This window comes from Ipomoea triloba, chromosome 8 (assembly GCF_003576645.1).
Source record: "Ipomoea triloba cultivar NCNSP0323 chromosome 8, ASM357664v1".
NCBI classification, from domain to species: domain Eukaryota; kingdom Viridiplantae; phylum Streptophyta; class Magnoliopsida; order Solanales; family Convolvulaceae; genus Ipomoea; species Ipomoea triloba.
The window spans coordinates 1,758,258-1,773,400 of NC_044923.1; the positions used below are offsets into that span (position 1 = coordinate 1,758,258).

At 38.3% G+C, this 15,143-nt stretch overlaps 3 protein-coding genes across 7 annotated transcripts; 2 read left to right on the forward strand and 1 right to left on the reverse strand.

The window, feature by feature from the left end:
* The first annotated feature begins 1,289 nt into the window (after positions 1-1,289).
* LOC116027302 (extra-large guanine nucleotide-binding protein 3-like) lies at positions 1,290-7,075 on the forward strand. Of its 5 annotated transcripts, none has more exons than XM_031268846.1 (10): positions 1,290-1,420; positions 1,527-1,680; positions 1,965-3,351; positions 3,456-3,593; positions 3,729-3,833; positions 3,922-4,098; positions 4,538-4,688; positions 4,775-5,022; positions 5,415-5,587; positions 6,284-7,075. In XM_031268846.1, the coding sequence occupies exons 3-10, from the start codon at positions 2,374-2,376 to the stop codon at positions 6,879-6,881; spliced, it is 2,568 nt and encodes an 855-aa protein (XP_031124706.1). In that variant the 5' UTR covers positions 1,290-1,420; positions 1,527-1,680; positions 1,965-2,373; the 3' UTR covers positions 6,882-7,075. The 5 variants fall into 5 exon arrangements, with proteins under 5 accessions (XP_031124706.1, XP_031124704.1, XP_031124707.1 ...); XM_031268844.1 differs by having other exon boundaries at positions 1,316-1,420; positions 1,524-1,680; XM_031268847.1 differs by having other exon boundaries at positions 1,316-1,420; positions 1,524-1,680; positions 2,124-3,351.
* Positions 7,076-7,722: 647 nt separating this feature from the next.
* LOC116026551 (2-(3-amino-3-carboxypropyl)histidine synthase subunit 1) lies at positions 7,723-9,511 on the forward strand. Its single transcript, XM_031267868.1, has one exon. It carries the CDS (start codon positions 7,760-7,762, stop codon positions 9,143-9,145), a length of 1,386 nt encoding a protein of 461 aa, XP_031123728.1. The 5' UTR covers positions 7,723-7,759; the 3' UTR covers positions 9,146-9,511.
* A 304-nt stretch (positions 9,512-9,815) lies between these two features.
* Positions 9,816-14,785, reverse strand: LOC116027786 (26S proteasome non-ATPase regulatory subunit 13 homolog B-like). The gene is made up of 6 exons (XM_031269534.1): positions 14,499-14,785; positions 12,853-13,299; positions 12,158-12,238; positions 11,185-11,381; positions 10,978-11,077; positions 9,816-10,405 (listed from the first exon to the last, which is right to left on the reverse strand). The coding sequence occupies exons 1-6, from the start codon at positions 14,646-14,648 to the stop codon at positions 10,220-10,222; spliced, it is 1,161 nt and encodes a 386-aa protein (XP_031125394.1). The 5' UTR covers positions 14,649-14,785; the 3' UTR covers positions 9,816-10,219.
* Positions 14,786-15,143: the final 358 nt, after the last annotated feature.

Consider the following 15,143-nt stretch of genomic DNA (forward strand, 5'->3'; position numbering starts at 1 on the left):
AGCTTATAATGGGCTGGGCTTTGGAAACCCCAAATCCTGGCATTTCAGATGGTCAGCCCAAATGGACCAAAATATTTTGCAGCCCAATATGGACTTAGGATGCGTTTGGGAGAATAATTTGAGTAATTGAGGCAATTCATCGTTTTTTTAGTACTATTGACTCTATTACAATGTAGTATCTGTTTTATACTTTTTTTTTATCTGTTGCAGTTCGAAGAGTCAATACCCCACCACAGGAGTTCGGTTCGATCCTGTAACCTTCGCTCAAGAGAGCCATAAATGTGTCATTTGAGTACAAGGTGCTTGGTGGCAATTCATCGCTTTTGTTGTGTTGCTGGAACTCTATGAATGATTCTCTAAATGTGTTAAGGTCCCCCGGAATTCGATCCTGTGACATTATCTCAAGAAGACTGATAAATGTATCATCTGAGCACAAAGTGTTTGGGAGACAATTCATTGTTATAATCGCTCATAAATTATTTTCTATTGTTGTGTTGTTGGATCTCTATGAATGATTCTCTAAATGTGTTAAGGTCCCCCCTCCCTCCAACACTTGACATCAATAATGTGGTCCTCCACATGTTTCTCCTCCAAACATGAAACATTGAGTGTTACAATGAAAAGGTTGCAATTGTATGCTGTCTAAACTAGGCAGTCAACAAATTGCTTGTGCACCACTTTGACTATAAATCTATATTAACAAAAACAGATATCTAGGGGTCCCTTGGCCACCACTTTGCCTATAAACTTATAATAACAAAAACAAATATCTAGGGGTCTCCTAGTCCACATTGTGTATAGTGTTTGAAACTTCATTAGCCACCATTATAATTTAAAAAGGATTGCAATACACTAAATAAGTTTGAAACTCGTAAAACGGTCTCACACAAAATATATTAAAATAAAATGAGAAAAAATCAAATAAACCCTTAAATTTTACACCAAAAATCAATTAGGCTCTTCGACAACCTGCCGGTAGCCATCTCCGACAGAAGGCGACCATTCATCCGGTGGTGAAGGCGACCGGTCGCCTTCACAAGAGAAGGCGAATAGATCTAGTCGCATTGGCCTTCTCCCAATTTCTGGTCGCTTTCTTTGGCGACTCGCCGGAGAAGTGAACCGGTAACCTTTTCGGATTATTTTTTACAGATAATTTGTTGATTATCATTAAATTTAATGTATTTAACTTAATTTGATATGTTTAATCTTTTAATTGATTTTTGGTATAAATTTTAAGGGCATATTTGATCCTTTTCCGGAATGAAATTAAATATTAACCTCTCGTTAAAAAGACATCACCAATCTTCTTCGTCTTAGTCTCTGCACAATACAGTCAAAACAGCTTGCAACCGTGCACTCACATGGACGGATGGGCCCCACTCCTCTCTCTCTCACTTCGATGCATTTGACAAAATCGCCGGTATCTTCTCCTCTCTCTTTCTCTAACATCTGCCACTCTCATATATGCACACTTGAATACATATTCAGTGTAATTTTGGTTTATATCTGTGTCTACCTTTTAGCAGCGACTGCTTCGTCTTTAAAAGGGTAGATTCCCCAAAAGACCAGACTTTTACTCGCACCCTTTAATTTTTCTGAGCTTTGGAGCTCAGAAAAGGCAACCCCTCCTCGCACCCCACGACCTCAGCTTCGGATACTCTTTGCTTGTCATTTTCTCAGGTAAAAAATTTCAACTCATACCCTTTTTTGTACCATCTACCAAGATGTAAAAGTTCCCACTTTTACTGTTATTGACAACTCTTTTTGAAATTGCATACCCATTTCTTTAGATTATCTTATTCTTATGCTTGATGTGGATATGGCAGTTAAGGTTGAACTGTCTCTAGCTTGTTAGGGTTGGGATTTTCTTAGTTTAGTTTTGAATTTCAGAGGTGTTGATTGTCATTTGTAGTCAAGTGTTGTTTCTTAGATGTTATTGAAATGTTTTGTTTGTCCTTTTGTAGTTGGTGGATGGGTCTTTTTTGTGTTTGTTTAGTTGAAGTTGAAAATGGTGGTATCTTGGACCGTTGAATTTTATTGAATTTCAAGAGTTATTGGTTCATTAGTATTTGAAGGCTTTGGGTTTTGACTTTGGTGGAGGTAACTTTTTCTTGGTTCAGTAGGCTAATCAGCATGACTTGAATTCATGGACATTGTTGATAAGATGGTGTGGTGGTACTTGGGGTTGATTCTTTCTTGACTAGTAGACTTGGCAGCTTTGATTTTCAAGCATGCGATTTGGGTGTTTGATAGTGGTTTATTTCTTTTGGTATGATGAATGTGGAGAACAGTAGCATTTAGAAGTGATTGATTGTGATTTGTGAAACTAAGGGTAGTGTGAGCAGAGGTTGATCAAATTTTCGGTGAGAAACAATGGAGCAAAATAAGGATGAGGATTGGAGGGATATAGTGAGGAAAATGCTTCCACCGGGGGCTCCCCTTCCCGAAGAGGAGACTAATCTGGATTACTCAATAGCTCTGGAGTATAATGGTCCTCCAGTCTCGTATGAGGTTCCGTGTGTAGAGCCGATTGATGTAAATTCCAGTGCGATTCCAACAGCATCTGTAGCACAGCCCTCTTCTGAATCTAGAAGATCAATGAGCCATGAAGGTGTCCCAGTTATAGAGCCAATACCTTTGATTGCCTCTCGAGTTGCAGGCATCACTAGTCCATCCAATCAAAGTCCGAGGCTATCGGGGAGTACAGAATCACAGGTGTCTGTTGTGTTGAACCTTGAATCTTTGTCAGGTTCTCCCTCAATATCTCCGGGTTCTATTCATAATCCTCCAAATGATGCTCCAAAACAGTCGGTCAACCCTGGAAGGAGAGCCCCGGTGGTAACTTTCAATACAGTTGATAGATCTGAGAAGAAAGGAGAATACTCAGAGAATCAAGCATTTCCTGCTTATGTTGGTGTTTCCAGGGAAAATAAGAAAAAGAAAACGAGAGTGTGTTATAGGTGTGGAAAAGGCAAGTGGGAAACAAAGGAATCCTGCTTGGTTTGTGATGCTAAGTATTGCAGCAATTGTGTGCTCCGAGCAATGGGTTCAATGCCAGAGGGGCGAAAATGTGTAACTTGCATTAGTATGCCCATTGATGAGTCAAAGCGGTTCAAATTGGGTAGGCATTCGAGGGTTTTGTCACGGTTGCTTTGCCCTTTAGAAGCTAAGCAGATAATGAAAGCCGAGAAAGAGTGTTCTGCTAACCAGCTTCGACCAGAGCAGCTTATTGTAAATGGATACCCTCTGAAACCAGAAGAGATGGCAGAACTATTCGAATGTCCTATACCTCCTCAAAAGCTAAAGCCCGGTAGGTATTGGTACGACAAAGAATCTGGGCTTTGGGGAAAGGTAACTTCATCCTTGTAGTTTAAGATTAAAAAAAAAAAAGCTTTCTTTTGTTTGGCCTCGGGAGAAAGAAATACTGATACAGTTTTACCTTATCCATTTATCAGGAGGGAGGGAAACCCGACAGAATCGTGAGTTCAAATCTAAATTTCACCGGGAAGCTTAGTCCTCATGCAAGCAATGGAAACACTCGGGTTTATATTAATGGACGAGAAATAACAAAACTTGAACTCAAAGTATTGAAGGTGAGTCGTAGTTCTATTACCCATGATTAAGAGATGTGTTTCCAGGTGCAGAAGTTTCCCTATCACAAACTCATATTAATTGTCGTGACCTTTGGTTTTTCCTAATAATCCCGACTACTATTCATTTTGTGACAGTTTGCAAATGTACAATGTCTTCGTGACACTCACTTTTGGGTATATGATGATGGTCGATACGAGGAAGAAGGACAAAATAATATCAAAGGAAATATGTGGGAAAAGGTACGTAACAGCAAACTAATTGGTTTCAGTTTTCACTTTTTACGATTGGCTTTTATAACACACAACATAAACTTATTTCATTACACAGACAAGAACACGGATCATCTGCTCCTTGTTCTCCTTGCCAATACTTAATGGTCAGCCCCATTATCAGAGGAATGAGCCAAGCAATTATTCTACTGTTCCTTATCTCGAGCAGAAAAGAGTTCAAAAGCTACTCTTATTTGGACTGGATGGCTCTGGAACAAGCACTATTTTCAAACAGGTAATGCCATCTCTGAAAGGTGTTTATGAGCACTAGCACTCCTTGAATTCTCCGTTTTTACTAGTATTATTTAGGATATTAAATAGTCTTTGAATCAGTTTATATTATGGTTTTTATATGCATGTTTATGTATATAATAATTAATGAATGATATGTTATCTTCCACTTCAAGTCTAAAAGTTTAATTGACAGGCATAATATATAGTGCTTAGAAGATATCTTTCATTTACAATATCTACGACTTACAATTTGGCGTTCACCTCTACTTTATGTTCGAAATATTTGTTATGTTATTGCATTCCTCACTGGCCTTTCTAGTTCGGATGAACCGCAATATGAAATAAATGGTTTGTTCAGGCCATTCGGGATTCCTCAAAGCTTAAAATTTTCTACTTCTTAATTAAAAATCACATATTTTTCGTAATAACTTGTTGAACAGGCCAAATTTTTGTATGGGAACAAGTTTACTGCTGAAGAAGTGCAAGATATTAAGCTTATGATTCAAAGCAACATGTACAAGTATCTGAGCATTCTCCTCGATGGCCGGGAGCGATTTGAGGAGGAAGCCTTGTCAAAGCTAAAAGCCGAAGGTTCTTTTGAATAAATCTCAAGTCTTGTTATTAATTTAAAAGTTCCACTCTTGGTGGTCTGATAATTAAATTTCAGTTTTATATAGGCAGCGAAGAAGATGCGAGTCCGAATAACCATTGCGTCTACTCCTTGAACCCGAGGTTGAAACATTTCTCGGACTGGCTCTTAGATATCATCGCCACCGGAGATTTAGACGCGTTTTTCCCTGCAGCGACTCGTGAGTATGCTCCACTCGTTGAAGAGGTGTGGAAGGATCCCGCTATTCAGGAAGCATACAAGAGGAAAGACGAACTTCATTTCCTACCCGATGCAGCGGATTACTTCTTAAACAAGGTGTGCTTTGCTCGTGGAGTCTAGCGGAATGATAAAATTAAGGGGAAATTGTAATTTATACCCCTCCATAATATGTCAGTTATCAATGTCACCCTTGAGTTATTAGTGGTGTAAATATTACCCCTCAATTTTCAAAACGATACATACATTGCCCCTCCCAAGTGTATATGTTGTCCCTCAATTTTCAAAACTGTACATATATTGTCCCTCCCGTATGGTACGGGAGGGGCAACATATGTACCATTTTGAAAGTTGAGGGCAACATTTATATCACTAATAATTCAATTCAGGGGTGATATTGATAATTGACATATTATGGAGGGGCATAAATTACAATTTTCCCTAAAATTAATATCAATTTTACACTAAGCTTTTCTTCTCCCTCCACGCAGGCTGTTGAGGTATCGAGTAACGAATATGAACCTTCGGAGCAAGACATACTGTATGCTGAAGGGGTTACCAAAGGGAAAGGTTTAGCCTTTATGGAGTTCTCCTTGGATGATCGTAGCCCAATGTCTGAAACCTATACAGACAATCTCGAAGCTCCTCCACCCCCTCTTATGAGGTAACGTTTTCCCACTGCTTTATACAATTCGAGCAGGAACTAACTGTAAGAATTAGTTTCGTAGCATTTTATTTTTGAAATTCTTAGGAGGCACTGCAAAATCTTGTTGCAGGAAACTTTACTTAAAAAATCTTAAATGAAGAAAATCTCTCCCTGGGGGGCGGGAGTGTGATTTATACCAGTAAATGATGCCCTTAATTAGGGGTGTGCACAATTTAGTGAAAAATCGGTTAACCGACCGAACCGACAAAATTTAGTTAACCTTTTTTTAAACAAAATATTTCAGTTCGGTTAATGGTTAAGGATTTTAAAGAATTCCGGTTAACGGTTAATTCGGTTTAAAGTGTCGTTAATCGAATTACGTCTATATATATGTGCGTGTTTAAATTTTTTATAATTCATAAATCATATTATTAGACTAGTTTTTCAAATTTTATTAATTATGTATTGATGTAATGACTATTCTTGTGGTGTGAAATTATAAATTTACAAATTTTATTTATAAATTTTAAGGTTTTTAAAAAATTGGAGTAAAATATTTCGGTTAACCGGAAAAAAATTTGGTTCAGTTAATCCGGAAATAGGAATTTAAGTTTGGTTAACGGTTAAAGCATTTTGCAAATTCAGTTAATTAGGTTCAGTTATTAACCGAATGAACACCCCTACCTGTAATGCAAATGAATCTCTTCCTAGCAGGTACCAACTAATAAGGGTAAACGCCAACGGAATGAACGAGGGATGCAAGTGGTTAGAGATGTTCGAAGATGTAAGCGCAGTAGTAGTCTGTGTTGCTCTGAGCGATTATGATCAGATGTCGATCGCCCCGGAGAGCAACGGGAGCGGGGTGCTTCTCCAGAACAAGATGATGAAAAGCAAAGACCTATTCGAGACTATGATTCAACACCCGTGTTTCAAAGACACCCCTTTCGTTTTAATCCTGAACAAGTACGATATCTTCGAGGCGAAGGTGAACAAAGTTCCTTTAGGAACGTGCGAGTGGTTCACTGATTTCAGCCCCGTGCCTACGCACCACACGAACCAGTCGCTAGCTCACCAAGCCTACTATTACGTCGCGAAGAAGTTCAAAGACCTCTATGCATCCGTCACGGGCCGGAAGCTTTTCGTGTGGCAATCTCGGGCCCGAGATAGAGCGACGGTCGACGAGGCGTTCAAGTTCATCCGGGAGGTTGTGAAGTGGGATGGGGAGAAGGGAGAGGATTATTATGGTGCAGCTGAGGATTCATTCTACAGCACAACAGATGTTAGCTCATCTCCATTTATGATGCAACAATAGTGCATTTCTTGGCATAAGTTTTATTACAGTTTGTATATTTTGTGTTGCTTGCTTGAACCACCTGAGACAGCTGAGGGGTAGAAATTTTCCAGGTTAGTGAACACTGAACAGGAAAGGTATTGAAAAATGAAATAAAATGATGTTGTACTGTATGCTTTAAGGCTTGTACTATTGTGCATTTGTGGTGATCAAAATGGTGCACTGATTGATGTTGAAAGTTTAGAAGTATAGGAGTTTATCTAGTGATTAATAATACCCAATTTTTTCTCTTGACTATTAGGATTTCATCATTTGGTCATCGACTACTAAAGTTGTTCAATTTAATCCTTAACTATGTAATTTTTACTTAAAATGGTCCATCGACTATTATGATTTTACCATTTTGGTTCTCAACTATCACAGTTGCTCAATTTAGTCTCTATATAATTTTTTTTAAAAATAGTCTCTCAACTATAAGGATTTCACCATTTTGGTATTCGATTACCAAAGTTGCTTAATTTAGTCTCTAACTATGCAAATGTTAACCTAAAATATAAATTTATTGTGGATTTGGGGACCTTTTATCGACTGAAACTGTCCATTGCCTATAACAAAATTACCAATTTCGTTCCGATTTAATAGATATTTAACGGTAAAATAGACAGAGACTAAACTGGTTAAAATTTTCAAAGTCGATGACTTAATTGACCACGGAAAATTGTCAAAGATCAAATTGATAATTTCACAATAGTTGATGGATCATTTCGGTAATAAACTTAATATTGGGGGAATTTTTTAATTTTGAGTTGTTGGGGGTAAAAGTGAAAATGTTAGAAAATTTGATGAGGGACCAATTGTTAAATTGTGTTTCAATTGCGCTTCCATTCTCAGTTGGCATAATGGAACCTCTCTGCGAAAACTCAACTTCTACGGCGGTCGTCGCCGCCGACGTACAGAACCCTTCGCCGGCGGCACGGCCGCGTCCTAAGCGTTTCGTGAAGAATCAAATTCCAGACTCCATACTAAACGATGCGGCTCTCAACGCCGCCATCTCCCTCCTCCCAGCCAACTACAACTTCGAGATTCACAAGTGCGTTTGGCGCATCCGCTCCACGGGAGCAAAGCGCGTCGCTCTGCAGTTCCCGGAGGGCCTCCTCATGTACTCCCTCGTCATCGTCGATATCCTCTCCACCTTCACTTCCGCCGCCCACTGTTTCGTCCTCGGCGACGTCACCTACGGCGCGTGCTGCGTCGACGACCTCTCCGCCGCGGCGCTCTCTGCGGACCTCCTCATACACTACGGCCACAGTTGCCTGGTGCCTATCGACACCACCACAATCCCCTGCCTCTACATCTTCGTCGAAATCGCCATTGATGTACGCAAATTTCTCCACGAGTTAAAAGTCAATTTTGCCCCTGAGCAGTATGGTAATTTCATTATGGCTGGGACTATTCAGTTTGCCGGTGCAATTCGAGCTGTGAAACCCGAGCTGGAAAAGCTAGGGTTTAGGGTTTTGATACCTCAGGCTAAACCCCTATCAGCTGGAGAAGTGTTGGGGTGCACTGCTCCAAGTGTTAGTAAGATTTGTAGTCCAGAGAATGCAGTTTTGATCTTTGTTGCTGATGGTAGGTTTCATTTGGAAGCATTTATGATAGCTAATCCAGGGATAAGGACATATAGGTATGATCCATATATAGGGAAGTTGTTTCTTGAGGAGTATGATCATGATGGGATGAAGGAGGAGAGGAGAAGAGCAATTGAGAAGGCAAAGGAAGCCAAGAATTGGGGAGTAGTGTTGGGGACTTTAGGGCGGCAAGGAAATCCGAGGATTTTGGATAGGTTGGAGAAGAAGATGGAGGAAAAAGATATGACTTGGACAGTGATTATGATGTCAGAGATATCTCCTGCCAGGATTGCATTGTTTGAGGATTCGGTGGAGGCTTGGATTCAAATCGCTTGCCCTCGGCTGTCCATTGATTGGGGAGACGCATTTGGGAGGCCGCTTTTGACACCCTTTGAAGCGGAGATTGCTTTGGGTGATCTACCTGGATGGTGGGAGAGGAAATCAGCTGTGAATTCCGGTGCCAGTTCCAAGAATGGTTCGGAAAGTTCAAAGAACGAATCTTGCTGCTCGTGCAATAATGCTGGCTTGAAAGGGGAGGAAGAGGCTGTGGTGGATTACCCAATGGATTATTATGCTCGGGATGGAGGGGAGTGGAATTCTTGCTATTCTAAGAAGCCTGCTAGACCTTCACAGAGAAGTACACAATGCTGTCGAAGTTAGGATGGTTTGTGCTTTATTGTCAAATACCAGCATGCCATTTATACAGACAGCCAATACTTTGCCTTGTGGATTTGTTGTTCACAAGGCTCCGCCTACAATTTTGAGTTTCCTTCATTATGCTGATCTTGTTGGTGTTGCTAAGTCTAGATATATGTAATTTTTATTCGTTTTCTTTTCTCCGAAAAATTGTGATTTTGTTCAAACCTAGGGCTGTTTTGATGCTGCCTTGGGGAAGATATTAGATATAGATTCCCATTATACTTGTATTCTTGATTGGTGAGGCCATATTTAGATTTTTGAACATGAAAAATGATGTTTATTGTCTCTTTGCTTTCTGCTTTTAACAGTTTAAAAGCTATTCTCTCATTTGATATTTGCAATAAGTTGAAATTATGCCAGCAATTCCATTGGTATCTTGAAATTGGGTGGAGGGTATAAGCAATTGTTATATTTACCATGTTTATCACATCCAGGTTATTTTGTTAGCTGAAAGTACATAATTTGAATAGAGGGTCCACAATTCAGGATGAACCATGATCCATAGTATAATTTGCAGGGTATAAGAGAGCTACCTGCAGAGTGCAGAGAACAAACCAAAGATTTGAACATTCAAGAAGAAAGGAATAAAGAATAAAGTATACATAGTAACTAAGATGGTACTCTGAATCACTTTTGGGGCTATTTGAGAAACCCTTAAAAATAGTTGAATTCATGAATAAAAGTAAGGAATAAGTTTAAATCATGGCTGAGCAAGGTAGTTTTACAGTATTTTAATGGATGCACAAGAAGTTTGCAGCCATTTACAGTACGATTGAAGAAGAGTAGATCACATCTTTACTTAGTCTTTGTTATGTAGCTAGAATCGGCATTGCAAAGGCAACCAAAGAAGCAGAAAATACAGGAAAGGATGGCTGATTTCCAAAAATAATACTGAGACCAATAATTCGGCCATGTAATCTAGAGCTCGTACATGTTGTTCCATGAAATTAAATAGTGTCTGGTTTTGGTGCTGGAACCCAGCTCATATGGGCACTAAGAGGTGCTACAGGTAGCAGAAAGGGTGCGGGAAAACTATTATGCTGCGACTAGGTCAGGAGTTTCAGCCTCCACGGATAATAAAGCATTGTGTACTTTATCCATCCAATTGTCCACCCGATCACACAAAGACTTGATTTGGGGAATGCCCAGAACTCTTGGTTGCACCCAAGAAACATAAACTGTTCCCTCAACTTGATCGATTATTCCCTCAATCAGATGCACCTGCAGCATAGAATTACAAATAAGTAATAATGAATAGCACTCTAGAGGTGAATAGATAACTTCAAACCTTTAACACCTGCACCTATTCCCAAAAGGAGACAGGAGAAAGTCTAAATGATATGCAGTGGAGAGTGGTTGTAAGTAAAATGTTATAGAGAGATATGCATGAATATGAATTGTCCATTTGACGAACCCTAACTCAGGTTGGCTGCACAATCTGTGTCAATGGAAAGTAACCAATTTGATAATCTTTTTTTCCCCTAAATACTCCATTAGTAATAAATTCACCCAATCTAAAATGGAGAGTTAGCATACATCAGCTCTGCAATTCAACTTGCCAAATATAACGACACAACCCTACAGTTTAAAATTCTGAAAACTTTATTCCACCGCACTAAATAAATAGCATTTGAAGAGGTAAATGTAATGGCAGATCGTGCACTTCGATTTGTGACCAACTTCATACATAACCCCCTAATCCTATAGATTTCAAGCTGATAGTATTCTGTAGTTATTAGTAAAGCACATTTCATGCATGTGTGAGGTAATCGAATGGTAAACCATGCACTTACAGAAAGACTCTTCATAAGGAGGTACTCCACATCTTCAACTGTCAACTTTGTCCGCTCTGCAATGATACTCAATGGAATAGTTCTATCCTCAGATGGGCGACTGCAAGAGAACATAATTGCAGTGTTAAATAAGAATGCACAATGGCAATAAACATTAAGAACATCCAACTTCATAGAAAAAGGGAAACTTGTTACAAAGTATTATACCTGAAGATGATTTCCATCAAACAGAGAATGTTGATTTTTTCCAAAAGCTTTTTCTCATTTTGCACCAGTGCAGGTTGAGCATTTAATGCACCTTGATGGACATTGCACAATGACTGATAGCGAACCAAATCTCCTGTGTTGAATGCTTCAAGAATATGGTAGAGCCACTCAACCTTTGTCCCTGTAAGACTCTTGATCTGTGACGAACTTCAAGAATTCAGTTGGGGTATATTTAAATATAATCGAGCCAATTCACGGCACCTCTAAAGCATTATTCTTTTTGTCCATGAAAAATACTTAAAGTTCATCAAAACTCTAAATAGATTAGTAAAACACCATAACATCAGCCAAGAAACAGGACAGGCTCACACAGTGGTAACAAACATTACAATAAATGTTTGTTCAATTTTGCATTACCTCATAAGCAAAAGATACATTTCACAAGTCCAATCATGTAAGGCAACTTGATGGGGACAGAGTTAATAGAAAAGGTTTGACCAAAATGGAAGTACAGTTGTTAGAGTTTGAATTTTGTAAAGGAACATAACATGATTTTAATTATTTTTCTTTTTCTAATTTCTTGTGAGCTTGAATTCTGGAAAGTTGTTAATGTAATATAAATATTGCAAAGCTTTGTTTGAAATTTTAGAAGTCAACAATGAAAGGGTTATACATAATGGATCAATCAGAGTTATTATAATTGATCCAGAGTTGCCAAAGGTATCAGCTCAACAAACAAGTTCCTGTTCTAGCTAAACCTCAGTAGTGCACCATGACAGTATAATTCCTATATCACTGGGCATATGAGTACAAGACACCCACAGTTACATATCTATGCTTTAGCAACTTAGCCACTCCAAAGAAAAATAGAAGACATGAAGAACCCTCCGATTATTGAAAGTGTAAAAGTGTGTTTGCTGTGCTTGTGAAGATAAATGCTAATAAAGAACGGAGCATGCAAGATTAAACTTACAATTGGATGTGCAAGCAACTCTCCGAAGTTGTATATATTTTCTCCAAGCAATGCTGATAGTGACAGATCAAATGCCAAATCCTAAATAATGTAAAAGAAATTGTAACTTGAACAACAGATAGTAAGAATTTGAGCAGTTAACTCACTGATAAATTTTGCATTCAGATAATTTAACTTTAGGAGAACTTAAAGTAGAGCTGGTATTCCAGCCAAAACTTTTCAAGAAAAAAAAAAACTCGAAATTAGCTGCCAAGATTAGTTCAGATGGCACTCCAGAGAGATTTATGATTATTCATTTCCCATTTAAGCAAGGGGTATGTATGAAATTACCAATTAAATAATCACTGCCCTTCTATATTTGAACAAAAATATTGAGCAATGCTATAGGAAGGTTCAATCAAGGTGTTGGGAACTAAGGATAGATCCTAATTTAACATCATAGCTCCAAAACCTTGGCATTTGACAGTTTCCACTAAGGCACTAACTAAACTACGAAGACTTCAACTTATAAATGATTCACTTAAAATATCCTGGCAATACTCTTAATTTCTGACTATATGAATGAAAGAATAATGCAAGATGCTAAATATGATTAGAGCATGAAAAAAATCAAATTACAAAATTAGAGTCTACCCCGTCCCCCGGGGGGGCAAAAAAAAAAGAGGCATAATGAGGCAATAGAGACAACCACTTACCAGCTTAAATGATTCAGATAGAGACTCTACTGAAGTGTAAGCAAGATAGAGGAGAGCACTCTTATAGAACTCAGCAAATTCTTGTCTGAATTTGTGATACTGAGATGAAACCCAATAATAGCTCGCATACACAGTTGGATCAATATCGGTCATGCTATCAAGTGTACTCTTTCCCTCTTCCAAAAGATTCTTGCACCCTTTCTGATCCCCTTGTTCAAGTTTAAGTAATGCAATTTGCATCTTAATGTAAAGGATTGGTTCCTCTATGCGCAATTCTTTAGTATTACGAAGTTTCTCGATCACACCTTCAAGGTAACTAATAGCAGCTTCTTTCTCTGAGTACTGCCGAGAAACAATGACAGCAAAATGAGCAAGTTTGAGAAGATTGATCTTTGTCTCAAAGTCAGTGATGAAATTATGATACAACTGAATCAGTGCATCGCCAGCCTGAAAGAAAAAATAACATAGAAAAGAAAGTATTAGATACTGAGGTAAACACATAGAAACAGAAGTAGACTTGTATGAAACAAAACTAGACAAGAAGCTCTCTAACAGCTGTGCAAAATATGGAGCATGGTTCGCTTCCCACAATATATGCAGAGACATCTCTAAGAGTTAGAAGAATAATCAATTGCACTTGAAATATACTTCTGATTCTTATGTTTCTTGTTCATTTGCTCCTCCAAGGAACTATAAAAAGCAGGAAATAGTAGAATAGCTAGGTTGAGTAGAATCAAGTACTATTAGCTCTAACTTTCAGCAGCATGCAATACACGTGAACTAACAAAGAAAGCTAGATATCTGGATGGATCATCTTATATGTTTCTTAGAAAAGATTCCAACTATTATCAAACTTTTTTATTTGTTTATCTATTAATAAAGCATGGGTAATAGCATGCATACAACTTCAATGAACTTCATTGTTAATATGAATAACATCAATGTTCATACTTCATCTTAAAGTTAGCAAAACTATGTCATGCTAACATTGCGAATATCAACTATTAGAACCATCAGAGTATCCTATAGGACAACAGATTGTTTAATCCAGGGCATTATAAGAATGAACTAAACCAGTCTTTTTCTTGTACACCAACAAAAGAGAAGTCTAATTACATGGTCTCCATTTAATCTTCAAAGTATGGAAATTCCTTAATTAATTCTTTTCATCTTATTTCCATTATTGAAAGAATGCTAAAATTCACTATGCTCTAAATAGGAAGTACTGAAGTACAATAAATTTGTCCAATTCACTCCATTATATCTCTGTATACCTACTAGAGGGCACCAATAAATTTCCAAATGCTCTTACACAAAAATTGAAGGCCTATTACAACTTTAAGTAAGTCCCCTTCCACAAAAGCATAACCAGAGTCCAAGTCTAGCACTAACATGCTTCCCTCTACATTCCTCAGTCATCTCTGTCAATTCAAGTTTTCTCAAATCACATGCAATTATCGCACCTAAAACACCCCCTAATTTCCAGGCATAACCTAACCTTAGATACTCAAGCACTGAAAAAATAGTTAATAACACTTTCATAGCCATGACTTTCACCTAACCAAGCTCAGAAACCACCATAAACATTGATAAAATTCAGCAATTATACTCTAACATATGCAAAATATCATGTGTTCTGTGGAGACCTGAAAAACAGAGAGAGAAACGAACTCCTCGAGCTTGTGAGTGAGCTGGTGCCAGAGCTTCCGCTGGTACAGATCTGCGAGAGTATTGTACCAATCGGAGAGCTCAGGGTGAGCATTGCGAAGCGAGTCCAGGTATTGCAGAGCCGCCATGGCTGACTCAAGCTGACCGACTAGCGATGAAGGAGAAGAAGAAGACGACGACGATGAAGCCGATGCAGCTGCAGGATGCGTCTATATATATAAATCCTATATAAAACCCTCTCTGATTTTGATTTTGTTTCTTTTGCTTTCGGGCGAGGAATTTAGGTGTAATTATTGCATTTGAGATTAACTTTAGGGGTCGATTTGTGAATAGTTTATAATGGTTTTTACCAGTAGTCCTCCAACTATTTTTAATTTTACACTTTGACCCTATATATTTGATTAGCTTATACTTGTGTTTTTAATTTATTTCTTTTAAGAAGATAATATTCAGCTAAGCATATTGTGCTCAAATGACAGTGATTCTCATATATGGGAGTCACAAGATTGAAGCCTCAGTGCCAATCACCTTGTGATCTAGTAGTATCCGGTTGCACCCCATATGGAAAGGGGTGGGCTAACTCTTTGTGTAGTAGGTTGAGAAAGTAGTTATAAACAGATACT